This window comes from Candoia aspera, chromosome 1 (genome assembly GCF_035149785.1).
Source record: "Candoia aspera isolate rCanAsp1 chromosome 1, rCanAsp1.hap2, whole genome shotgun sequence".
Lineage (NCBI taxonomy): Eukaryota > Metazoa > Chordata > Lepidosauria > Squamata > Boidae > Candoia > Candoia aspera.
The window spans coordinates 104924387-104952259 of record NC_086153.1 but is presented as its reverse complement, the minus strand read 5'-3'; the positions used below and the strand labels follow the sequence as shown (position 1 = coordinate 104952259).

The following is a 27873-nucleotide window of genomic DNA, read 5'->3' as shown; positions in this document are numbered from 1 at the left end:
ACCCATGGGTTAAGGCATCCCAGGAGGTGTCATGTGTTTGGGTCAAGGAGGTTGGTTAATGCCTCTCTTTGGAAGGGGGTGGTACCACCTTCCTTGAAGGAGGCTGAGGTGTGCCCCTTCTTGAGTCCATCCTTGGACCCAACCACGTTAAGACAACTTTCATCATCTCCAACCTCCCTTTGTTGGGAGGGTGGTTAGCGCTCAGCTTCAGAGGGCCATTGAGGAAGTGGATTATCTGGACCCTTTTCATTCTGGGTTCAGGCCAAGGTACAGTACTGAGAGGGCATTGGTCATACTTGCTGATGACCTTTGGAGGGCTCAGGACAGGGGTGGTGCAACCATCCTGGCTCTTCTAGATCTCTCAGCAACTTTCAATACCATCGATCATGGTTTCCTTCTGGACCGGCTTCGGGGGTGGGAGGGAGCCACTGTTTTGCAGTGGTAATCCCTTTTCCACAGCTGGTTCCATTCAGGGTGTGGGGGGGAGAGGTCAACCCCTAGACCCCTGCAGTACAGAGTGCCTCAGGGCTCAGGTCTCTCACCTCTTCTCTTTAACATCAATGTGAAACCAATAGGTGAGGTCACTTGACAGCATAGGATGTGGTATCCTCAGTATACTGATGATACCCAGTTATACATCACCCCAGGCTGGACACACACTGCTGTTGCAGTGCTGACCAAGTGTTTGGAGGCTGTGAGGGTCTGGATGGGGAGGAATCGACTTTGACTCAACCCTGGCAAGACAGGGTGGCTTTCAGTATTTGGCCCGCCAGGATTTGGTGATATGTCATCTTTGACTCTGGACAGGGTTGCACTCCCCAAGACTGAGCTTGTGCACAATTTGGGGTCCTCCTGGACTCTCTGCTCCTGCTGAAGGAGCAGGTGGCAGTCATGGCTAAGGTGGCTTTGCAGAGATTTGTCCAATTTTCCTGGACTGGAAAGCCCTGCTCATGGTCACTTCCCCTTTGACTACAATGCACTGTACATAGGGCTGCCCTTGACCACCCAAAAGCTACACCTGGTCCAGAATGCAGTAGCATATGCAGTGTTGGGCGTTCCAAGGTTTGCCCAAATTACACCTGTAGCATGAGCTGCACTGGCTCCCAGTTTCCTTCCAGGTACAATTCAAGGTGCTAGTTATCACCTTTAAAGCCTTACATGGCATGGGAACAGATTATTTATAGGACTGCCTGTCCCACCAGATCTGATAGGGTAGGCATGCCCCAGGTCCTTTCCCTGAAATGTTGCCATCTAGAGGGACCCAGGAAGCATGTCTTTTCTGTGGCTGCCCCTACCCTGTGGAACATCCTCCCCCTGGCAATCCAGCAGGCACCTACCTTTTTAGCCTTCCAGAAGGCCATCAAGACCTCACTGTTTTCCCAGGCGCTGGGGTAGAATGATGGGAGCCCTAGGATGGTTGTTTAGTTTTAAAGTTTTAATGTTTTTGTAGTTTTGTTGTTGTGAGCCACCCAGAATTATGCTCAGATGGGTGGCCATACAAATCCTTTACATAAATTATAAATGAATGAATGAATGAATGAATGAATGAATGAATGAATGAATGAATGAATGAATGAATGTCAGGAAGAAAAGTTTTTAAAAATCCATTATGGGAGTGAGTTTTTATTTGCTGAAGTTTGGATGAAGTCTTGGTTCTCTTATTTAATATTACATTCAGCAACAGAATCAATGTTAAAGGATCCAATTTTATCTATTTTAATAAATGTTAACCAAAGTTGAAATCTGATGAACTATAGCCTAAACATGCCACCTTGAGCTCCTGAAAGCAGAATACAAGTCTAACAAAAAGTGATAGATCCAGATCTTTTAAAAATGTAGATGTTTTGATATTTTTTTTCATAGTTTATCTTAGATTCAACTTAGATTATTTATGTTCTTGCTTTCACAGTTACAAGAATGTCTGCTAATCTTTCACATATTGCCAGAAGCAAACCTTACTCTTTTCCAGGTAACAAGAACTAAGCTATCAACATCATTTCTCATTTTAACTTTAGCATACTATCTTGGAAAGCTATAAGGAAAAAGATAATATAGAAATAATAAAATATCTAGCTCCCTTTACCAAGTAGTTACTAGCCTATTATATAGAAGCAAATAAAGTTCATGGATGTTATGCTTTCACAGAGTGTGTGAATTTAACACAATCTCATTGCCACTATGTTTACAATGCTCTGAGTTTCAGCCTGATGTCTGGTGAATACATGGACACATCCATGTGTTATTTGTATGTTTGTGTGTGTAGACAGACAGGCAAAAGTATTCAAGTGGTTTGCACCTGTCATCTTCCAGGATGCTTTTCAACTTCCTAGTCAAGCCTACTGCTCTGATTGCTACAGGTACTGTACATCCTGCAAAGAATGTAGTTTGAAGGATAATCTAGCTAACTTTGACCAACTTAAAAAAAGCGAAGCAGGGTCAGGCCTTATGTTTGGATGGGACACCATCAAGAAAGTCCAAGGCCTGGAAATTGGGGGAAAAAATTCAGAAGCAGTTGTAACCCCCTTCAATAGTATTGCCAAGAAGATTTCATGGATGCATTCTATTCAGATTGCTATAAAGTTCGTTCACACTTTAATTGTCATCCACACTGGCTATGGGAACATTCTAATGAAAAAGCATCTCTTCTACTTAAAGCTGTGAAAGGGATGTATTAACAAAGAATACAATGTAGCATTGTGTACATATGCACAGAAATATTCCAGAAATTGTTCCAGACTCTAAGTAAGATTAGCTGTACAAATTAATCAAAGCCTAGAATGTATTGCAGGTCTTGTGCAATGGCATCATTGCATGCTCTGCTCTGTTTATATTATTAGAAGTAAAGGTACACTAAATGCTTTGATTTGAAAGGTTTGAAGCACAAAATTTCACAAAATGTCTTGCACCAAATATGAAACTGACACTGAGTATTTTGGAAGTGCTCTGAGCTCAAGACAGAGATTACTAAGTTTAAAACACTTCCAAAAATGCAGAAAACCACAGGATGTTTTCACAAATTTTCATCCTTGAAATATTTCAGAATGAAATGTTATACACATCACTAGTCAGAAAGCAATTCCTTAGTCAACTATGTAAACAGTTGATTTCTAGAATTGTGCCCTGCATTCTTTCTTGTAACATTATAAGAAAACAAAGTACTAAAACAAGTTGCAATTTTCTTAATACAGTAATCTCAAAAATACTTGGAAGTTACATATTTGTTATTTGTTTCCTTGTAGAAAGTGCAGATTGCATTGTACAAGTCTATAATATTAATTATTATTTTCAAATTATTTCCCTCAAACATTAACATTATACCACAGCAGTATTCCTTTGTAAAATGAGAAACAAAAACCAGATAAACTGTTGCAAAGGACAGAAAGGACTTTTTTTTTAAATGGACTTCGTCTAGACCATTTAATAGTAAAGCATTATTGGTTCTGAAAATGATATACTTTTTTATCCTTTTATTTTTATTTAAAAGTGTATTTTCAGAAAAGGTATTATCTATGAATGTACAGATCATCACTGAAGTTATACAATTAATGCTCAATATAACATTAGTAAAAGATATTGAGTTTTCATGATGTAAAATAATACAAGTTGAACTAAATTTAAGCAAGAATGACTTCCATACATATTATACATTATGTAGCAAGGTAAATACAGAGTATGGTCTCTAACATTTATATCAGTAGGTACTGCAAATCAGTACAAAAAAAGGGAAGTCAGAAATTGAATATGTACTGTATCATTTTTAGAAATTTTTTTTTCTCTTTCCTTTTTTTAACATTTATAAATAATATAGTGGAAATTTTGGAATTAAGCTCAAAAAACCGGTATACTTTCAAGAAGGGATATGTAATTGTTTGGATGTGACTTAGAAGAGGTGCTTTGAAATGTACAGGAGAGCAAATGCAGTTCCTGTTCAACTTGCCTCTGGGGGGGATGCTGTTATATTACCAACATAAATAGAGCAGAACATGCAAGGATTGTCCCAAACAGTTGGTACATTCTCACTCTTGTGGGTTCTGAAGCACACTACTTTCGTGCCAGTCGTAATAGATGAAATTAAACTAGTGTGACTTCCAAAGGGGGGGGGGAATGTGATTGGTACTGACACTGAAAGTAAACACATCTGCTTCTAGCATGTATCATAATGCTGGTTACAGGCTGCTTAGTTGGCTGGTCAGAGTGACAGAGGACAGATGTGAACTCCATCTCTTCTCTGCAACTCCATCATCTACACTTCTGAGGCAAGTTGCTATTAGGCATGGCTATGCAAACAAGAAAGGGGTTGTAGATTTGCCTGGAACATAACATATCACTTTTTTTTGGTATGTGATGCTATCCCCATTCCCAGTGTGAGGAAGCAGTCTTTTTTTTTTTGGTTTTGGCTACAATACCTTTTATAGGGATAGACTTGCCTAACACAAGGTAAGATGCTATCATTGATTTTTTTCTTGCCAAGTAGAGGTTTTGTTTTTTGATGCATAACTATACAGAATTAAATTATATATTGCATTTATATTTCAGGCTCTTATTCATGCAGTCAGAATGCAGAACTACCAACATTCACATTAACCAGGGATTCCACACAGCATCTTTTGACTGCCAAAATAAAGTTAGAGAAGATTCCTAGACCAAAAACAGTGAGTAGTGAAAAGTTAATGAAAAAATCAGAGAGCAAGTAAAATTATCCAGTCAAGAGAGCAACAAATACATTCATTTGAATGCTATTTTTAAAGACTTTCACTTTGAAAGAATAACAATGGTTATTCTTGCATATGTATACAGCTCAGACATGCGGTAGGCTCCCCTCTGCTTTGCTTCCCAGATTATTATTAAACAGCAACTCCCAAATCTTTAGAATGTTGGCTATTCAGAGTGCAAAGCATAAAAAGTACTTTTTACTTCCAGGTACCTTCTGGATGGAGAAACAGAGTAGTAGATGCTCTCTTGCCAGACCTTACAGAAAACTCTCATTCTAGTCTTCCTGTCCAACAAGAACAAAAACCATCTCAAAAATAAACTGCTACTGCTTTGATTTGTCATTGACCAAGACTGAAAGCATTACTATTGCATAGTTGCTATCAGTAACTGTTAATATAACATTTCCTATTATATTTTCTTCAAATCTTTGAATAGTGACATCAAAATAAAAAATTTGGCTTGATCCTGCCACACTGAGGTTTTGTTGTCCTTCTGGGAGTTACAGATTATCATTACTAGACATGCATTGTATAAAGCTAGAATATGATATTTTATTTATTTATTTATCAAATTTGTCACCACCCATCTCCTCCCACCAGAGGGACTCTGGGCAGTTTACAACAATAATATTTATTTCTTAAATATTTCTTAAACAAATGATCTCTTGGGTCCCCTGAAGAACTGGTGCCTTTCAAAAATGTGTAGCGTTCTTACAGTGTAAAGTTTTGTTAGGTTGTTTATGCAGTCCAGCTCTAAGTAACTTACTTGGACAGAAAAGGCATTTTAATAAGTGATTTTATTTTTTGGTATTATGACTGTAAATAATTTGCATTTCTTCCAATGACAACACCACATATGCAATAAGTAATGTCTACAACATAACATTCCCTATGCAGTACATTTGCATATGAAAGTTTTAAGAACAATTCAGATAAAGAATGAAAGTCACAATTTACTGTCTTAAGAATTAAGGTCCACGTGATCAGTTATTCCACACAGGCAATTTCTTAAAAAACAACCAAGAAACTCTTATGCTAAATTTCAAGCAGCTAGCAAAGAAAGGTAAAAATCTATTTTTACTAATCTATTTTTACTAATAAACAAAGTTTCATCTATCTACATCTATATGGTAAACAATTTAAGTATGTGAATAACAGGAAAGCCACTTAAAGGGTCTGCCAGAGTTTGGTAGATTACAGATAAAGTTGGTTTAGAAAATCAAATCTATTGCTACTGCATGAAATTGTAAGAAATGCCCTAGAAACTAAAAATATAGCTTTATGCTACCCAGATAGAAAATACAGATTTTTCAAAAGGTAGCACTACACCTGAATTTTCTGAAGTCCTTGGAAAAGAGCAATTGCTGACACTAAGGGGTAGATATATTGATTAAAGTTTCTTTCCTTGTATTACTTTCAACAGACATGAGGCCAACATTAAGAAAATTTAAGGCACTTGAAAGAGGGTTCACTATGTTTAGGAATACATAATTTTAATGTTTTCAACAGTTATTCTTGGCTCAGTAACAAAATCAGCTCACATTTCAATGTTGGAAGTGCATACAGCACTGTCAGTTTTGAAACTTTTTTCTATAAATTTACAAGATAAATATTAACAGCCATTCAAGAATAAGCAAGGAAGCAAAACGTAAACAGCTTTTTAAAGTCTATGAAAAACAGGTTTATCAAATGTTGAGAGTTTTAAACAATTATCACTCTTTAGAAATGCATTAATGTATATTTAAATTTTACAATCTTTTCAGCTTCTTAGCCTAAATTTATGAAGACATGGGAAACTGGATTAAATGACTACCATAAGGCCATTAAACAAATACCACCCATTTCAGATATATCTGCTAAGAATGGAGTGGTCAGTTCACTGTTTTATTCACCTGAGCTATTGTCTTTTAAGAGTGCAGATATCTGAAAATTCTTTAAAGTTAACAGTACTCTCCACTAGATATATATATTATGAATAGACTTTCTAGCTAATATTATTGAAGTAAACATTACTGAAGCTAGAAGGTTTAGGGAAATTAGAATGATATTAACATTTTTACAATAATTTTTGTCAATTTTGTCACCAGCATAATACCTAGCACTGTACTTCCTCTTTCACTGGAGCTCATCCAGTAGCAGCACTTAAGCCTATAAATTGAGGTTTGATTATTTCAGCTGTATTTATCACATGACTTGCAAGACAAACACTAGCAAACTATTAAGAGAATGATCAAAACTAAGATAACTTAGTTCAAGTGTTCAATTGACTTCGTTTCCATCACAATTGTTATCGTGTTATGAAACCTACAGGTAGAATATTGCTATGTGGGGATAAAATATTCCCAAATCCATGCAGGACTACAGTACCTTTAAAATATCCGTAATGTGGTAAGCACAAACTGTTTGCTAAAATTACTATCCTCATATGAAAAGCATAGCATTTTCTAAGGCAGGTAATTTGAAGGCTACAGACAAATGGCTTTAGAAACAGTAAACAAAGTCTGGATACAGTAGATTGAATCCGTACTTTGCCATATTTAATAGACCCACCAAAATCAGTTGGATAAATTCATCATATGTAGCTTACTCAATCTTTTTTCCTCAGTGGATCTAATTCCTCAATTCCACAAAAATCTAAATCTAATACTTATATTAACATATATGAAAGCAGTGATGTTAGCATATAATGCTGAGGTTCATATGTCTACTGGAGAAAACTTGCTGCAGATGGAATTGCATTCTTCACTGAGCCTCAAAAAATAAGATGGCACAATGCTTCAATTTGCAGTCTACTAATTAAGGCACTGGTCCTTCTTCCTTATGCATCAAGCAATTTGTATCTTTTGATCAACATTCTTCCTATGGATGCTTACACTTCAATTAGAAAACAATCATCCTTCTAACATTGTATAATATGGAAAAATATGGGCATTCATATTTCTTAAGAAAAAAGATAACATTCTACAAATGTCTCCCAATTTCCAAGCTGAACAAGATAAAAAGCCATAGCTTTCACACAGATAATATTTTATATCAAGTTAACAGTAATCTGTTTTTAATAATGATGCATGGGAGATATTTTATCTAAAACTAATTAAATCACTGTAACCAAAAAAGTATCTATTAAAAACATTGCTGCCACTAAATACAATTAACAACAGCTACATTTGGCATATCAAATAAAAGAATAGATTCTATAGTAGCAGCTATTAAAGAAATTTAAAACAGCAAATAAGAGTTCATGCAGAATATTGCAAGTATTTCTGTTGAGCAAGACATGATTCACATAACCTTCTTCTAAGCATGTTGCTGAACTATTTTAAGTCTTGAAAAATAGTATCTTGAATTGCTGTATTCCATAAAGAATAAGCATCTTTTGGTGTAGTTAACCATAAATATTGAGCTATTCTAAGTCCACTTAAAATGCAACATTTCCTAGAGAGTATGATAGTTTTGATCTTTGGATTTGCAAAATTTATACAGAAAGAAGATTACTGCTTGCAGACCCAGTACAAGGACAATACCACCAATGAAACTGGCAGCATCAAAACTTGCTTTGTGATGTGATGGTTTGGCAGTTGGTGTTGAAGATGGTGTATCTGTCAAATAAGAGGATTATAATTATTAGTGACTTATATTTTCTATCATCTAAAAATCAGTCCTACAATTCCATCTCTATGAAACAGAAATTGGAGATACTCTTCAACAGAAGGAAAGTTACAAATTAATCCTTTTCTAGACTGGAGGCTACAACACGGCCAGATCAATAGCTGCCTAAATCTGTTCAGATTAGTAACATCCTGTGTGAGGATGCTATGGGGTCAACAGTTACAAAATGAAGTATTTTTTAATTAAATGCAAATCTTGGGGGATTTAATGCTCTTGCAAGCTTTCAGAGAAGTATCACATGATCTGGAAAGTAGTTGCTGATTTCTTTCGCTTTTTGCAGTGTGCATACAAAGTACCTTTCTTGGAATCATTAAAGCTAAGCACAGCTACTGTGCTTCACAAAAAAACCCACAAAACCTTATGAAGCAGCTGCACATGTCTGAAAAAAGACACTGATGCTTTACGATTCAAAGAGAGATATTTTGTACATGCTCCCCTATGTTATACAGCCCTGGAAGGAAACATCACTACCCAATTTGACTCTTATTTTCCAAAGTTTGAAAGCAGACATTAAAAAATCAAATGTACTGTTTTGTGTAATCCACACATCAGCTGCCTTTTGCTTTTCTTTATTCATTCACATGACAAAAACTATCTTACAGGTAACTTTCTTCTAGAAAACACAGTTCAGTATGAATATCTGTTAAATTAATTTTACCTGTTTTAGCAGTAATAACAGTAGTACTGGTGATTATTGTAGTATTCAGAACAGGTTTTTCTGTAGATGAAGTTGTTTTAATTGTACCTGTTTTAGAGAAAACCCAGTTTATATCACTTTATTTACCTTGCTTTATTTACCTTGAAACCTGAGTGTACAATTACACAACATAGTTACAGAATCCTACTTGTGGGTTCAGATCACTGAACAGAAGACTGCAAATGTTATCTGCTCCTTCCCTATATTTTGAAGGCCCAAGGAAATTATTAAAAAATATAATAAATAATATACAGAACACAAATCAAGAATCAAATATAAAAGGGGGCAATATCTTAAATGGAAACCCAGAAAAATTCTGACATTACCTTCAATTGGAGATTGCCAAGAACAAGGGTGTAAAACAAGACCCTTATAGTGTTATTAGAACCAGCAGAGGAAGGAGATCAGGAAAAGGGGCATATAGCCTGTGCAACCATTATTGCATATTTAGGGGGTGGGGACTTTGGAGAAGAAAATATCCCTCTTTTTCTTGCTATGCCTTTCTGCATTTTCTTGATCAAGAAGAAGGGTATCACCTCACGAGTTACTCTCATAACTGTTGTGTACTTCAGCACAACTAGTTCTCTTTGTAGCTGTGCAAATTAAGTGGGCTGAAACTCCTATGTACAATATTATCACCATGTAGTTTCAACTAAGGAGAATTTTTAAGAGTAGTCACGTAACAATATTGTAAATGCAGGCACATCTAGAAATGCCATCAGATATACAAGAAATTACTCATTAAAAGAGAATGGAAATACAGAAACTGAACTTTGTGTGTAGAAGAAATGCTACGACACACCAATTTATGAACTGCTATGCATTCACTTTTTTTTTTTTACCATTACCTGAACTCTACTAGCATATACTCTCAAAGCATATTTTGCTTAATTTACAGGTTTATCAACCAAATTACTTACATAACTGAGTGTAATTACTCTAGAGCACAAGAATTACATAAGCATTTATGACAAAAACTTACATCTCTCTTCAAAAATGTATCTTAGTACAGATTAAACTGTTGGATAGCATTAAGCTAAGACTATACATCTGAATCAATACAGATTTTTTTTACCTGCAGGGGTGGTGACTGTAGTAGATATATTAGCTGTGGTACTACTGAGAGGCAAATCTAAAAACAACAACAAAAACAAAAACAACTATGAAGCATAAAATTGATTTTTAAGAAAACCAGACAGACTTAAGAGTAGCAATATCTCGGCTGGGAATTCTTACAAGCAAACAAATCTTTGGCTGAGCCAAAAATAATTGTAACTTGGGGATAAATAATACAGTACCTGAGGCAGCAACCTGCCTTCAGATACTTGCCGAGTCCACTTGGCTCCCCATCGCATTTGACATTTTGAAAGATTTTTTAAACAAAATAAATAGGATATGACAAGGCATCATTACTCTGCAGGGTAATAAAATGTTTAGCCTGACATTTTGAAAAGAAGTATCATGCAAAGTTAATAACTGCAGCGGTTATTCTACTAGGCATTTCTTTGTTACTTGCTGCTGCTCACTTCCATCTTGCAATCTAAAGGTTAGAGCTGGCAGGGATAGACAGTGGAACTCAACAGAGATGTGATAAGTGATATGGCTGCAGCTGCTTGCTTTTTTCATGGGAGGAAGGACTTATTTATGGATGGTGCTTTGTTGTAGTCCCTCACTCAGTTTCTTCTGGAGGAAGGCCAGGACCTGGGAGTGGAGGCTGATGTCTTTTTGGCTGATTTGCAGAAGGCTGAGCAAATGAGTTTGTATATGCAAGTGCTGGAGGTTTTCTGGGAGGCTAGGGTGGTCTGTATGGTTTTGTTATTTTATCCTAAGCCGATGAGATATCCTGCTCAGTCTCTGAGTATGTAGTTGTAACCAGTTGGAATCCAAGTAGGTGAACCCTCTGTGCAAAAGTAGGTCCGGTGATGGTGTAAGGCTCTATAGGCAGAATATGGGTTGACCCAGTCTGAATACCAAGGGTTTCAGGGCCAATCGGATGATATCAGAATCAGCTAAATGCTTTCTGATCCTGCGCTTGTTTCAGGACCCTTAGGATTAGAGGGAATAGAGGAAACATAACAGGATTTGGAGTCAGATGCTGGTGAGGGCACTGTTGCCTCTGCTACCTGGCCTGGGAAGCACAATATTATTCACCTGACCTTGTGATTGGTGGCAGGTTGTTTCTAGGTCAGCTACCACTGGATTCCCAAAGACTGACACAATTTGTTCTAACAGCCTGGGACTGAGTCTCCATTTACCAGGATCTAGGCATTCATGTGAGAGCCAGTTTGGCGTAGTGGTTAAGGTACTGGGCTAGAAACCAGGAGACCGTGAGTTCTAGTCCTGCCTTAGGCATGAAAGCCAGCTGGGTGACCTTGGACTGGTCACTCTCTCAGTCGTAAGGAGGCAATGACAAACCACTTCTGTTTGCCAAGACGACTGCAGGGACTTGTCCAGGCAATCACCAAGAGTCAAAAACTGACTTGAAGACACCCAAAAAAAAAGGGGGGGGGGAAGGCATTCATGGCTGAGCCAGTCCACCCCCATGTTGTGTATTCCCTGGGCATGGTCCACCATAAGAGATGGCATGTTTTGGCCAGCCCAGCCTAGGAGGTTTTGCTGCTTCATCAGCTGCCTTGAGCTGCTGCCATCTTCCCTTCTTATACTGGCTTTGTTGGTCACACTACTTGTTCAAAAGAAGATCTAGAGGCCTTTTATCAATATACTTGATCATAGTTAATTGTGCTCCAGATAGTTCCAGGACATTTATGCTGTCTTGGGCTTCTTTTCCCATTCAGACTTCCTGGGATTTGAAGCTCCACTGTGATTGCTAAGCTTCTCCAGGACCTTTAAGCTATTAAGATTCAAGGAAAAGTATCCACTGAAGGGGCAGGACTGAAATCTTGCATATGACACTGAACCTATACAGGCAATCATCTGCCCGGCAGGCTGGAAAGGGTCATTAGGTCCAGGTGTCTGGTCTGAACACCTGACTAGCTACTGAACAGTCTATCCCAGCCTTTCTCAACCTTTGGACCTTGGAGGAACCCTTCAAATATTTTTCAGGCCTCGGGGAACCCCTGCACATTCAGGCTCAAATATAGGCCAGAAGTCACAAAATTATATTCGTTTCACGTGTAGGCCTGGTCTAGTGGTTAAGGCAGTGGACTAGAATCCAGGAGACTGTGAGTTCCAGTCCCGCCTTAGGCATGAAAACCGGCTGGGTGACTTTGGGCCAGTCACTCTCTCTCAGCCCAACTCACCTCACAGGGTTGTTGTGGAGAAAAGCGGAGGAGGAAGGAGTATTTGGTATGTTCGCCACCTTGAGTTATTTATAAAAATAATAAAGGTAGGATATAAAACACACACACACACACACACACACATCTTTAGAGGCCAGTTTGGCCTAGTTGTTAAGGCAACAGACTAGAAACCAGGAGTCTGTGAGTTCTAGTCCTGCCTTAGGCATGAAAGCTGGCTGGATGACCTTGCACTATGCAAAAGTTAACAGGAGTGTTGTTACGGGCTCAGTGACCTTGCACTATACAAAGTTAACAGGACACTCAGGACCTTCCTCAAGAACTCAATGGGACTGTGGAAGACAACACTGGAAGTCAACTCAAAGCAGCTTGCACAAGTGACCATCAAGTGCGGCATATAGCAAGGCGATGCACTGTCCCTACTGCTGTTCTGCATGGTCTTGAACCTCCTCAGCCAGATTATCACAAGAACTGGATATGGATACAAGTTCAAGAGTGGAACTGCCATCAGCCACCTCCTCTACATGGATGACATCAAGCTGTATGCTAAGAGTGAACGAGACATCGACTCACTGATCCACCTGACACAGATCTACAGTGAGGACATTGGGATGTCATTTGGACTCAAGAAGTGTGGCCGGATGGTAGTAAAGAGAGGCAAGGTAGTTAAGACTGATGGGGTGGAACTACCAGCAGGCCACATAGCAGACATACAGACCAGCTACAAGTACCTTGGTATCCCACAGAAACCACAAAGTGGAGGCAAGGAAGATAGCAACATCCAAGTACCACCAAAGGATAAGACAGATCCTAAAGAGCCAGCTGAATGGGAAGAACAATATCCACACCATCAACACGTATGCTCTGCCAGTCATCGGATACCCTGCCAGTATAATGAGCTGGCCAAAGGAGGACATGGAGGCTGCTGATGTGAAGACCCGGAAGCTCCACACAATGTACGGAGGCTTCCACCTCAAGTCCAACACCCAGAGACTGTATACCAGGCAGAAAGAGGGAGGGCAGGGTCTGTTGAGTGTCCAAGCCACTGTCCTGGATGAGACCCAGAGCATCCGGGAGTACATCAGTAAGATGGCACCTAAAGATGAGCTGTTGAGAGAATGTCTGAGGTAGAAGCAGACATGGAAGGAAGATCAAGCAGAGGAAGTGCCATGGCAAGGCAAGACCCTGCATGGGACGTACCATCAACAGATAGCTGAGTTGGCTGACATTGGGAAATCCTACCAGTGGCTGGAAAGGGCTGGACTAAAAGACAGCACTGAGGAACTGATCATAGCAGCACAAGAACAGGCACTAAGCACCAGATCCATAGAAGCAGGTGTCTACCACACTAGACAGGACCCAAGGTGCAGGCTGTGTAGAGAGGCCTCAGAGACAGTCCAACACATAGTGGAAGGGTGTGAGATGCAGGCAGGAACAGCACACACTGAACAACACAACCAAGTAGCTGGCATTGTGTACAGGAACATCTGCACAGTATATGGGCTAGACCTTCCCAAGTCCAGATGGGAGATTCCACAGAAGGTTGTGGAGAATGACAGGGCTAAGATCCTGTGGGACTTCCAGATCCAGACAGACAGACAGGTACTGGTCAATCAACCAGACATCCTGGTAATAGACAAGGACCAGAAGACAGCGGTGGTGATAGATGTAGCGGTGCCAAGTGACAGCAACATCAGGAAGAAGGAGTATGAGAAGTTGAAGAAGTACCAGGGCCTGAAGGAGGAACTAGAGAGGATGTGGAAAGTGAAGGCCAAAGTGGTCCCAGTGGTGGTAGGGGCACTTGGGGCTGTGGATCCAACAGATCCCAGGAACAACATCAGAGCTCTCTGTCCAGAAGAGTGCAGTGCTAGGAACAACTACCTCAAACTCCCAGGCCTCTGGTAGAGGACCCAAGGTTAAGGAAGACACATCCCACCCATATGGGTGAGAAGGGAATTTTTATTTTTTTTTAATCTTTGGAGGCCAGTTTGGTCTAGTGGTTAAGGCAACAGGCTAGAAACCAGGAGTCTGTGAGTTCTAGTCCCACCTTAGGCATGAAAGCTGGCTGAGTGACCTTGGGCCAGTCACTTTCTCTCAGCCCAACTCACTTCACAGGGTTGCTGTTGTGGGGAAAATAGGAGGAGGAAGGAGTATTAAGTATGTTTGCTGCCTTGAGTTATTTATAAAGATTATAAAGGCAGGATAGAAAACAAACAAACAAACAACTAAATGCATTAACAGTGTTCTTAAACTAAAAATAAAGAATAAAACTTTTGTCTTTAATGTGAAGTTGCCGGAATTTGAAATAATTTTTTAAATAAATCATGATCTTCCAGGGAAACCCCTAGTGACCTCTCTTGGAAGCCTAGGGTTCCATGGAATCCTGATTGAGAAACCCTGGTCTACTCACTTTCTTTTGATAGGGAGATCAGGCTTTTTTCAGTGTTTAGAATATCATTAAAGTGCTATAGGCTGTGTGCTGGTTAAAATTAGCTCTTGTCTTTGCTAATCAGAAATCCTAGTTCCTTGAGGGTCTGCACAGTGATTGATGCTCCTTCTGCTGAGTTGATTGAGATCCGATCAGAAGGTCTACATAGGGGTACATGGGCCATCTGAAGTGGGCTATGACAGTGGGCTATGACAGTCACCACCACCTTTGTCAATGGAAGGGTTCTGAATTGGTTGTCAGTGTTCTGTTATCCAAACCTCAGAAATATCCTATGGAATGGGCAAACTGCAATGTATGGGCAAGGCTCCTAGAAGCCAATGAGGTCAGAGTATGTTTCTCTCTGAAGATATTGTGTGATAGATCTCAGAGTTCCCATAAGTTACTTGTGGCATTTCATGGTGCAGTTCACTCATTTAGGTTTGGAACAATGTGCCAACATATTCTTATTGTACAATGAAGAATACAGAATCACTCACCTTGTGGACCCATGGAAAAGCCTAAATAACGTACAAGCTTTAGAAATAAACCTAAAAGAGTTTATCAGCCTGCTAAATATTATTGTTCTATTTACTTTTGTTTCCAAAATAAAGCCAACAATTTACATTTTCATTCTTGCCACAGAGCAGGAAGTCTACCCTACAGCGAATGTGGAAATGCAAGCTTACTAACTTTTAACAAGCTGTTGAAACAGAGGAAAAGGTTGTCAGATCACAAGAGAAAGATCCAAATTGCATCATATTTTGAAGACACTGCAGAGGTCATCCTACTGTTTCAAGAGACCTTTTGTCTGTTGTGGGTTCTCAATAGAAATTTTTTTCCATAACAATAGGGAAGAAGGATGGATACAGAAGCAGCAGAATACAAGGTTCAGCAGCATGTTCTCTTCTTTTGTAATGGGGAATTTAAAGAAACAGGAATAATCTTCAATTGTAATCTGGGAGCTGTAATAAAAGATTATGTGCTGACTAAACATAATCAATATGCTTCATGTTTTGTTTGCCATACTGAGCTTTGTTTTCAGGTTGCTTGGCCCTTAAATAATTACTTTCTTTAACACTTTAACATCATATATCCAGAAATACTGCCCACGGTCCCTTTGTTCAGGGGAGATGGGCGGTGATAAAATTTGAAAACCAAGTAATAAAAAAAAATAAAAAATAAATAAAATAAAATACTCACCTGAACACGTCCCATTTTCAGGAAGAATAGCAGTACAATCAGGATGCGTCACTGTGTAATTTGCGCAATGAGACTTAACTCCTTGTAGGAAAAAAAATCAGTTTATGAATGAAACTTTAAAGCATTTGGCTACAATTCCTATTATAAACACTTCTTTACACTGTCCTTAAAAAAATATAGTGAAATTTTGATTTAATAAAACATTTCAGGGAGGGAGGATCTGTTACTCCACATTGTCTGTTAAATTGCAAATTACATCATTGCAGCAGTTTGTCAAATTGCATAAAACCAAAAATGATACAATATACATGACATTATTTACATTATGCTGCATTTACATGCTATAAATGAGCTCAAATTAATTAAAATTAAATTTAATAGCCTCACTCAGATGTTTTCATACTCAATGGACTTGTCCACTATTTAGAGAGGGGTGGATCTGGAATCAAGCATTTCATCCACTGCATCTGGAGTCCACTAAAAAGAGGCCGGTTAAAGCAAAGTTTCACTATACACAATATTATGTATTCAGCTTTACTTGTGGCATTTTGATTTCTTTTTCACCATTATTATTAATTGGTTTCATATAGGTTACATTTAAAAGACAAGAGTTATATAAAAAACAGATTGGGGGAGTGTTTGCAAGAAAACTAACAACATTCATCTTCACACTACTGAAAAACTAAAAAGCTCCATCCAAAAAGATTTATTCTGACCTGCAATCTAACAATATATTGTTCCAATATAACAGCATTACCCCTACCTAAAAATACACGTAGGAAAACCTGCATATGCTAAAGAACATCTAGAAACCTACCATCAAAGAATTGGCTCAGTATGTAAAAGAAAATCTCCACCCATTTCTTAGCTATTTTTTTCACCTTTAATTTTATCATGTTGTATGTTGTAGAAATAATAGAAGACACAACAACAACGACAAAAGGATTCTTAAACATTGTCAGACTATAGTCAGAAAGTATAACAATTCTAATGTTTCCTTGTTGGTAGTGTTTAGTACCTTTTGTTCCAACATTTCATTGCTCCAATGCTACTTTCTTGCTAGGCCCTTTTCAATGCAATCTCTTTCTATGCTTTCCTCAGGTTGCAATTTATCAATACCTTGCTATTTTGTCACTTTAGCAAACATGTTTTTGATGTGTCAGTATGCTGCACAAACCTCTTAGGTGGTAGGTTGAGGGCAACAGTGTATTGGCTCACAAGGTAGCCTTTTAAAAGAGAACTTGGCTGGCAGAGAGTCCTGTGAGCATGCTGGGACAAAACTGGACTCTAGTTGTGCATGTAGCATATTAAGCAAAATATGCCAAAACTCACTTGTACTGTGTCCTTACTGTTAGCAGGGAATGCTGCATGTGAACAGGTATGAGGTTGATAACCCAGTGTTATGTGAAGGCCTCCTTTGACCAAAGCAATGTTAGGCAGTGAAAGACAATTATCATGGACTCCAATAGAAGAGAATATCTGTAGCTCAGGGTTGAACTGTAGAGCCCTTGGTGCTCTCTGAGCTTGTTTGCTTGCAGACGTTTCAGTACCCAACTAGGTAACATCATCAGTGCGAGTGGGTGTGGGGTTTGCTCCCTGTTTATATACAGCAGCTTGCTCTGCCAGGGTTGGTGGGAGTGTGGTTTTCTCCTTGGTAGTTCCTTGATTAGGGTACTGTTTTCTGCTTGATTGTCTGGTGTTAATCCCTGTTTAACTGGGTGTTGGCTGCTGGAGGGGATGTGTTCTGGTTAAAAGCCTCTTAGCTTTTTGTTGTCTCTTTTGAATGGTGTGTGAATATGGTTTATTTCTATGTGTCTATTGATGGCTGATTTGTCTGAATGCCAAGCTTCAAGGAATTCCCTAGCATTTTTGGATTTGGCTTGGTCGAGGATGCTCTGTTTCACAGTTGAAACTTTGGTTGAGTCTGTCCATGTGTTGTGAGATTAAGGAGCTTTCATCATGTCTTCTGACTGCTAGTTGGTGTTCATGGACACACTCTGCTAGTCTTCTGCCTGTCTATCCTACATAGTGGCTGTTACAGTCCTTACACTGTACGTTGTAGATGACTCCTGTTTTTTTCTTCTTGAACTACTAAGTCTTTTGGTTTACTTAAGATGTTTTGGAGAGCTTTAGTTGGTTTGTGTGACATGAATTAATAAATGAAATGAGAGGACAAAAAATAGATACTTGTGTTTGGAAAACTAAGAAAAACTGGAAGGATGTAACTGATTTGAATGAAAATATCTGATCTTGTAGAGTTAATGGATGCATGTAATTGAAATGAAGATTTTGGTCTAACTGTGCATGAAAATGGTAAATTAGTATGCATTAGTTTGTTATAACCAAGTTGGTTCTGGCTGCATATGAAAGTATTAACTGATATCACTGAGATGGTTCTACGTGTGTATGAAAGTGAATTTGGCATCATCTCTATTCTGGGAGTATAGAAAAGTAGGAATTATTGGTGGATGACAGTTGCATAATAATGGATCAGTGAATGGTGGCAATGAATCAGGGATGAGTTTTGGGGAAAATGTGTAACCTTCTGAATAAATGCAATTCAGGGAGAAGAAACTGTTTTCTTAGATGACAATAAGAATGGACAGAAGAAACCAATAATTTTTTCTTTAAACGACTGAGCTATTTGAAGACCCAAGAATGAGAATGTTGATTGACTTACGTTTCAAATAAATAAATCAATAAAATTTATTTGTGCATACACATAGTAAAGAAATGAATTGAAAAGCATGACTGACGTGGTTGTTTATGTTGAGAGACTGAATTAGTGAAGGATACCACAGTGATGAGTGGTTCTGAATGTGGGACAGACCATTATTAAGTAATAACAAGAATGGATTTGGGGAAAAAGTAGTCATGAAAGAAAAGGAAAGAAATGAGAAAGTAGAACTACAGGAAGAGATCTGGCATCTCTTCCCAAGGATATACGTTTAACAAGCTTGTTCACCCTCCTTAGACCTGCTAGTTATCTAAATCAAATTACAACCCTTAAATATAGGAGAGCATTTTCCTTGGCTTGATTTGATGCCCTTCCTACTAGTCCTAAAAGAGAGATACAAAAATATCCCAGTTGGGCTAAGGTTTAGCCAACATGGCAAAGGGGTTATTGAAACTCTCAAGCACATTTTATTACATTGCCCATTTTATACTCTGGGTTGATAACCTGTAATAGTATGTGGGAATGGCCTTGGGAGACTGGGCCCAGAGACCCTGCCTAGGGAATGGTCAAAGAGACAGCATAGTCTGCGAGATAGTGGTTGGGGCAAAAGACCCTCCCTAATTTTTCAGGGGTAAAGAAGACAGTGGAACAATTGTACTTTCAGACTTGCAAGATTCTGTTAATGTAGCCTTACAATAAAGTAGAATTAGCTCATCTGGTCATGTTTCCTGTTTGGTCTACCTCGTAAAGCTGACATAACACCACATTTAAGCACATTTCCTGGTCATTCTGATCCATTATACTTACTTCTACTTTCAGATATTCATGAATGTTACTCTAAATGTAGTTAAATTCTGATTGATTGCAGCTGTTGATTGATTTGCCTAGTTAATTTTACTATTTGTTCTTTTTACACAAATGTAAACTATTTTGACTACAGTATTGAGTTTTATTTTGTACTGGTCTTTGACTGCAATACAGATATGTGATTTTGCGAATAATATTGGCTAAACCTAGATTTAGTTTTCTTTTAAAAAGTAAAACAAAAATCCTGACCTTAATTTTTTGAACCTCCAGTGGTGACATGGTGGACTGAACAGCTGTGCCCACAGGCTCAGTGGGCAGAACTGACAACGCAGTTTTTTCAGCCTCAGGCAGGTTTTTCCTGAAGCCCAGAAGTGTTTTTCTGGAGAAAGGAAAACACCTGGAATCACCCCATCTGTCCTCCAGACAGCTGCTTGCAGCCAGAAGATTGCAAACAGCATTTGTACTCAACTGGTAAGAGCTAGCCGGGAAGCTGGGACGTCACCATTTTCCAAGCCAAGCTGTAGCCTTAAAGGGACACTAAGACCAGCCTCCCCATTTCTAAATCACCCAATTTATATTAAGTGTGCATACCCTAAGAGAGGCTTTCTACAGCAAGGAGAAGCAGGCTTTCTTGGTGCTTATCGTTATTTTTGGGATTTTTAAAAAAATCCTTTTTAAGTTTTGGACTTCGTTTTCCCTCCAAATATTAAGGAAGATTGAGAGTAAATAATTGTCTCCCTGTATAATAATATAATATAATATAATATAATATAATATAATATAATATAATATAATATAATATATAATATAATATATAATATATAATATAATATAAATATAATTAATATAAATATAATTAATATAATATAATATAATATACAAATATAATATTTGTACTAAATTTGAAGATATTAGCATTTTCCTACATGCTGAATCAGCTGTTTGAGCCTTCAGCTTTCTGCTTCTACTTTCCCTGGAGAATTGTCTGCATATCTCACTTTTGCTTGTGTAAACACATTCCGGAATCCTTTAATATCTTCAACTTTTGCTGGTTAAGCTCCTAGGTAGCGCCATAATCTACTGCGTGAAACATGGAGGATTTTAAAGAGACTTTCTCTGACTTCCACCAAGATTTTAAACAGATTCTTTCTGATTCCTACAAGTTTTTATGCAAGGCATTCAGGATATTGTAGAAAATATGAGGTCTAAAATGTGCCATCTGGTTGGGGATGTCGTGGATGAAACTGAGGAATTTAACAGTGACAGAAATGTCTCTTCTAAGAATGAGATCGGCATTTCTGTTGAAAAGCTGGATGAAGATCAGCTAGTTGAGTTAGAGAAATTTAAGGGAGAGATCAAGTTGCAAGCCACAAGTGACCCTGATCTTCGGGTGGAACGCCACGGAAAAGAAGGGGTTACTATGTATGGGAGGTCTCCTGAAGAGAAGTCAGAGTTTTTGAGGGGGGGCAGTTGGGCTGTTCAATTTTTTTAAAGAAAAAAGCTCTGTGTGCATTGTGGGGATATGTAAATGCTCTGGTTTATTTTGAAGTGGGATAAGGGTTTAAGAATATTTATCTGGATTACTTTTAGGGTTTGGCTGGTTTTATCTATCTTTAACGATTTGGATTAAGATTATTAAGGTATAATAAAAAATTAATGTCTACTTGGATGGTTTTGGGTTTAATATGATTTAAGATCATTAAAAATGTTGTATTATTTACTTTGATTTTTATTAGACAGAAATGTATAGAATAGTAGTAGGAAGGAAATAATTAAATAAATCTTATCTTGCGGGGGAGTTGATTAGGTGGTTTATAAAAAATTTTCTTTTTTTTCTCTTTTAACATAACAGGATGGAATAACTGTATTTAGTGATTTTTATAATGTGCCAATGGAATGATTTATAGAAATAATGTGATTTTGGTTTAATATAGAGTAAGGGATTGATTATGGAAATTTTTGTATATCCTTGCTGCTAAAATCAGAAGTCACCTCTTTTTTAATTTTGAAAAAAAATCTCTTGTGTTTCTATATTTCTTCAGTTTTTTTCTTTGTAGTTTTTGTTTTTCTATAGCTTTTATCTTTGCTTGAAACTTAATAAAATTCTTATGAAAAAATCCTGACCTTAATTTTTATTATTACTATTTCTTTCCCCCTTTCAGTGCTTTCTATAATGTTGTTTACCTCAAAAGAAACTGCTTGATGGGCTTATCTGTCTTTCTGTCTTTTAGTTATTAGATTGCCTAGAAAAAATCTCCATGTCTCATAAACAAGCTTAAATTCCAATGTACAACTTGAGGGGCAAAATACACATGACATACAGAGCTGTGCTCTCTTCTCAATCAAAATCAGCCTATGAGGCTGCATATATCAGCAGTGACAGACTTTTTTACATGCATTTTGGTTCTGAAGAAATACTGTCTATGTTTATCGTCATAATGAGTGCAAAAAACTATAAATTCAGAACAACAAATGTAGTAAATCAGAAGTATTATAGTTCAATGTAATTCAGTTTACCACTGCATTGAAGCCATGTGCAATTCAGTTGAGATGGTTCAATAGTAATGCAGGAACTACAGGTCGTATGTCTTTCACAGCCAACTAAAACAGAAAATGCGCTTTTTTTAAAAAAGAAGCCAGTTAACAACAGAGAGAACAGTTAATAGAAATGTAAAAGACAACAAACAGATTAAACTTAAAGGCTATGATTCATCACTGATGACTAGATACTTAACATGATAATTTATATGTGAACCAAAATTCAGAAATACTTGTAATAGTTTTCTTCATTTTGAAATGGAAAGTTAACACAGCAAGTCAATATCTGGGCCAAACAGGGATGGGGGGAGGTGTAGACAAAGAATCACATGCTGTGAACTATTCATATTCAGAATTTATTCTTCAACTACTCCTTTCGTTAGCTATTCTTGACTCTTGGTGAAAGTATTAATTTATCATTACTTTTGTGCCAACCTTTATGTGCCTATATGCCTTGAAGCTCTTCCCTCTGATTTCCCCTTTCCCTCTAAAAAATGGATCTGGTTTTAATTACTAAACTCTATACACTAACGACACTTATTTAAATTTATGTTTAACTCAATTATTTCAAGTTTAATGAGAATATCCCTAAACCATCACATTGAAATTTCATATTTATATTTATGGCACAAGTAGAGCTTTTCCCCTCTGTGAGGTATCTATTAAGATGATCTGCCCAGTGAGACAAACAGATTCTTCTCAATTCCAGAAGACTCTGAGGGAATTTCCTGCTGGTATAGTTGGTGTACCAGTCAAAGTCCTGGTTGCTCTGTGGAATATAGAGCTGTCCTGTGTGGCTGACACAATTGCTCCTAAGTACTGTCTTGTTGCCAGCAGAGCCTGAGCAGCAGCTATACATCTGAGTTGAGGACTATGAAGCGAGGAGAGTATCAGCTAGAACACACAGAGGAAACTCATGCCAAATGCAATTCAATAAGAGTTTAAAGCCCATTAAAAAGTCTACATGGTGCAATAAGGGAGCCTTCTCAGCGTCACACAATGGAGCATTTTTAAGTAGCAAGGGGCCTGTTGCAATCTGGTCCAAAGAAGCTGCTGTGCCCTCAGTAGCATGTTGTGAGAAATTCACAAGACACTTTGAAGGTAAATTGCTTGTATTCACAATTTAGCCTCTGCAGCCAATATAAATCCAGAAGTGGAGAGTATCATCCTGTCCTGTTTTGTTGGATGAGTTTCAGTTGTTGAGGCTCAATATGAGCAAGGTACCTGTATGTGTTTGGTCTGCCACCTGTGTACTTAATCCTTACCATTCTTGGCTTATTAAATTAGTAGGGAAGGACTGTTTAGCTAGACCAGGAGGTCATAAATGCATCAATGAGAGATGGAGTAGTTCCAGCCTCTTTGTTGCCCTGTGTGATGACTTCTGTAGGGAAAAAGATAGGAGTGTGACCCTCTAGAACTTCTCAGTAGGTTTCAATACCACCAACCATGGTATCTTCTTGAACAGTCTGTCTGAGTTGGGATATGGGGGCACTTTTCTATAGTGGTTCCACTTGTATTTGGGCATTTCCAGAAGGGGGAATTACTGTTCTTCCACATGGTAACTGGACTGGACTTTAACATGTAAATAAAACTCCTGGGAGAGGTCACCCACAGATGTGGGCTGAGGTGCCGTCAATATTCAGATTACACCCAGCTTTCTCTCTCTCCTCTTCATCTGACACAGGTGAGACAGTAGTCATTCTGAAGCAGTGCTTGGGCAAGATAAGGGACTGGATAAGGGCCAATAAACTGATACTTGGTCTTGGTGGCATGGAGTGCCTTTCATCCACTTCAGCTGATTTACCAACTATGACCTTACCTAGACAGAGACAGCCTGAAAACAATAATTCATGTTCTGGTAACTTCCTGGTTGGATTATTGCAATGTGTTGTACATGGGACTCCCTCCAAAAACAGTCTGGAAACTTCAACTGGTTTAAAATAGAGTATCTAGATGGCTCACTGGGACTGGCTGATACAAACAGATTATTCCAGTACTTTGCCATCTATACTGGCCACTGCTCCATTTCCAAACCCTATTCAAAGTGCAGGCTTTGACCTTTAAAGCCTTCAGCAGCTTAGGACCAGTTTGCCTGACGGAGCATCTTCCCTATGTACCTACCCAGACCGCAGCATCTTCTAGAAAGGCCCTCTTCCAGGCCCCCCCACAAAGGAGGTAGGTGAGTCTCTACAAGGGAGAAAGACTTTTCTGTGGTAGTTCCTCTTTTATGGAATGCCCTCCCCAGAGAGGCCTGACTGATGCCTACATAAGCATCATTTCAGCACTAGGTAAAGACCTTATCTTCCTAAATATTTTTTATTAAAATAATCATATTTTATTGCCTTTCTATTCCTTTAGTTTGCAGGTTGTCAGATTACTTTTGTCATTGGACAACAACAAAAAAAACAATGTCATGTTCTTATAACACAATTCACTGTTACAAATACAGACAAAGAATAAGGATAATCTTTGTAAGACGCAATCATTTCCGAAGTGCTGGAAACAAGAAATAAGGTAACAACATGTTTATTGTGAGAATTCTACAATGTATACCCAAGATAAAAGTTCTAAGTCTGTAATATGTAGAAATTTTAATTGTCTGTAAACTGCCCAGAGTCATAATACGAGATGGGCGGTAGATAAATATGACAAATAAACAAACTTGTTTCTCATTACTTAGAGCATTACATAAAACAGGATGACTAATAAAGTATTGACATTCTGACACGCTTTCATTTCCATATTATTTCATTGCCAAAACCTTTAACTCAGTATTTGATTTATCTGTGAGTCTTCCTCTTTGTCCTACAAGCCAGCAACTCCGGTACAATAAATCTTGCCCTGCCCCTCCAGCTCTCAACTCAGTAAGTTTATCAGTTCACAGTGTTATGTACACAATACAACACCTGCCTAAAGTCCTTCAGATTAATCTGGACTTATCCTGTAATGGAAAATTATTTTCAATAATCTTTAATACATTTTAAGAGGTAATCTATCTTATACATTGCTGAAGAAATGAAGTATTATAAACATGGAAAAATAATTTAGATCAACCTCAATGAAAGCCATTATAATGGCCAATTTCATGTTCGCAAGTATGGGCGAAGGGAAGATCTCAGTCTCCCCATTTCCCTGCTTTATTTCTCTCCATCAGTTGTACCACTGAAGAAGCAAAGCAAAACCAGACAAATGATTTGAAGAAGACTTTCTTGGATAAGCTCTACATAATAGAATTGGATCCATTATGGATCCATTTTCTTTTCTTCTGCCACCTGTGCTGATAACAGATGCCTACCAATAATGATGAAACTGCACGATGGAAGAAAGGCATGGGAAAATAATCCAGAAAACGTTGCAGATCAAAAATGTCATTGCCCCCTATTTTCTCTTTTCTCGCAGAAGAGGAGAACTGTTCAACTACAAATTCCAGCTTTTTTCCCCTCTGGATTGAGTCTCGTCCGGTAAACGGACTTCATACTGTAGCTCATTACCGCAGGAGAACAAATACGTAGAGCAGACTAAAGCGAGGGGCAAAACCCACGCTCTTCCGGCTAGGTCACTCCTGCATCTAGAGCCGAAAGACCGCTTCAGGGCAAAACGAAGTGGCTCCGCTGCTTCCGGCCCTAATTTCCCTCCCCCCCCCACCGCCTCGCGTTGCCAAAGTCGACGTTGTTGTTGAGCTGAAGAGACTCAGAAGGTCCGGAATGATGAAATGCCTCCACCTTGCAAGGCTCAAATACATCGGCGTTTCCAACCCTCCGCCATCCATTAATTCCCCGATAACACGAAAAGCAGCCGCGTAGCCTATTTGTCCACCACGCGCAACGACTGTGACTGTCGCTTGACCATCTCTGCTCTTCAACGGCTTCCTGATGTTCAATTTTGCTGCTTTTGCACAATGACAAAAGGAAACGCTTTACGCCCGACAATCCCGCTAAGAGTGCCGCGGCGGGATGGCGGCGAAGACTCTTCCTCCCGGGATACATCGTCCGCCTTCGGCGATCCCACAATCCTCCTCACGCCACCCACCTTCCTCCGGCCACGACTCTGGCAGCCGGTTCCCCAACTCAAAACACACCCGAAGGCCCCAAAGGGAGAGCCACAGAGGCCGCCTCCCTTTCCTTTTTCACCTCTTGGGATTCGCGACAAAACCCTTTCCCTGAGGACGCGGCATCCGAGGTCCCCTCCTGCCAAGTCGATGGGCCATCTCCGTTAGCCCAAGCATTTCAAGCGCGCCACCCGGTCCCTCTCCTTACCTTCCACGACAGCCGCTTTGCTCTGCGAAATGAGGCAAGAGGCGAGAACCGCCAGGAGCACCGTCCAAGCCAGGGTACTCGAGAGGCGGCGGCGGCGGCTGCAGCAGCTCATGTCAGCGAACGGTGGAAAAAAACAAGAAATTCAGAAGAGCGTCGTCCTCCACGAGTAGCCGTTCAACCCTCAGCTCGCGCGCGATTTCACTTCCCGGACGACCAACCCTGCAATCACGTGAGACGGCCGTTGAACGGGCGGCGGAACGCGAAGGCAAGGGCGTGGCCTCCCTTACCCCTTTAGGATAAAATAGTTTCGACCACTCCCTCCCGCTTTACTGCGTTAGGATAGTCCACACCGGAACGAGCACGTTCTAGTCATGTGACTGAAGCCTCGCCAGGAGACGAGGTTGGGAAGCGGCACGGTCGCTCTAGCCCAGTGTTTCTCAATCTTGGCAGCTTTTCAAATGTGTGGACTTCGACATGCTGGCTGGGGAATTCTGGGAGTTGAAGTCCACACATCTTAAAGTTGCCACGGTTGAGAAGCACTGGGCTAGCCTGGAGAGGGCCTTCTCATAGACCTGGCGAATCAGTCAGTGAGGAAATTATGTCATATAATGCTTTGCAGCCGCAAGATTTGCAAGTGTTAATACTGATCTTCGGGATCGGATTGGTACCATCTTCTTCCGTAACACGAAGACTTTTCTTAAAACCGTGAGGTCAAAAGCATTTTTAAAATAATTTCTTTGACATGCACGAATGTTGATCTTGGAAATAGGGACTCATACCCCACCCTGCATATAGATATGGCTACGAAGGTAAGTTGACAGCCAGGGTTAACATAATCTCCCTCCAGACATTCGTGCATCTTCTTTGGCATCTGTAGATTGGACTTTAATTCTCCCTCTTCCATCAGTTGCTCTGAAAATATTCGTATTACCGTGCACAAAATGAAAAAGTTTGTGTAGGAAAAAAATCTGTTTTGTATTCACCCATGAAGTAAACGTGTATAAATTGTCAGAAGTAGTCTGAGTAAGAAATGTATATGAGAGAAACACTGAACTCTTATCTGCCCTGAATGCCTTTTGGTTACAAAGATGGGATATAAATTATCATCATCATAAGTATAAGCATGTTGTAGAAAGGAGATATTTAAAGGCCTTTTCTAGGTCCACAGTATCCCTAACCTTTGCAAAACAAAACGTTCTGTTTATACAATTGGTAAATTGATCTGAATGTTCCCTCCCCCATTGTGACAAGAACAGCTGAAATAAACTGTTGAACAGGTTTAGCAGGTTGGGTTAAAGAATTCTACCTTGATGGCTTTTACTGGCTTCCCTTTGCATGACTAAGAAGAAGGAGCATTTTTCTGCAAATGGGACATTTTCCCCCTCCACTTTTGTTTCTGCTGGAGACTGGGTGCATGAAAAACCAAACAAGATCAGTCTGTAGTCTGAAAAAGATCAAGCTGAGGGCCAAAGAACTGGGATGCTTCTGCAAGCACCTTATCTCTGCAAGGTCTTTGTGGTGTCTTTCCTAAAATCTCATGAGTGGAACAGTGAGCTCAGGCACTGTTGTAAAATGTGAGTCTGGGAACCCCAATCAATGCTTAACCTGTAGATTGAAATATATTAGTGACCA

The 27873-nt window shown here is 39.1% G+C and overlaps 2 protein-coding genes across 3 annotated transcripts in view; one reads left to right on the top strand and one right to left on the bottom strand.

Moving 5' to 3' along the window:
- The window catches only part of LOC134492483 (coiled-coil domain-containing protein 162-like), a 39152-nt gene extending 33919 nt beyond the window's left edge, over positions 1-5233 (top strand). Inside the window, exons 20-22 of the mRNA XM_063296688.1 lie at positions 1910-1969; positions 4537-4652; positions 4921-5233. Of these exons, the coding sequence (XP_063152758.1) occupies positions 1910-1969; positions 4537-4652; positions 4921-5031 (287 nt within the window). The 3' untranslated portion in view covers positions 5032-5233. The remainder of the gene's footprint in view (positions 1-1909; positions 1970-4536; positions 4653-4920) is intronic.
- Positions 5234-6188: 955 nt separating this feature from the next.
- CD164 (CD164 molecule) lies at positions 6189-26425 on the bottom strand. 2 transcript variants are annotated; one of them, XM_063311375.1, is made up of 6 exons: positions 26242-26425; positions 21965-22048; positions 15964-16044; positions 10154-10210; positions 9040-9126; positions 6189-8311 (listed from the first exon to the last, which is right to left on the bottom strand). In XM_063311375.1, the coding sequence occupies exons 1-6, from the start codon at positions 26351-26353 to the stop codon at positions 8148-8150; spliced, it is 585 nt and encodes a 194-aa protein (XP_063167445.1). In that variant the 5' UTR covers positions 26354-26425; the 3' UTR covers positions 6189-8147. The 2 variants fall into 2 exon arrangements, with proteins under 2 accessions (XP_063167445.1, XP_063167453.1); XM_063311383.1 differs by lacking the exon at positions 15964-16044 and having other exon boundaries at positions 26242-26421.
- Between the last annotated feature and the right edge of the window lie 1448 nt (positions 26426-27873).

Excerpts from the sequence above, each read along its gene's own strand:
- CD164 (XM_063311375.1), bottom strand. The coding sequence starts at position 26,353 with ATGAGCTGCTGCAGCCGCCGCCGCCGCCTCTCGAGTACCCTGGCTTGG. Across the intron at positions 16,045-21,964 it reads CACATGGCTTCAATGCAGTG|GAGTTAAGTCTCATTGCGCA; the intron begins GTAAACTGAATT and ends TTTTCCTACAAG. Across the intron at positions 10,211-15,963 it reads TGAAAATGGGACGTGTTCAG|ATTTGCCTCTCAGTAGTACC; the intron begins GTGAGTATTTTA and ends TGTTGTTTTTAG.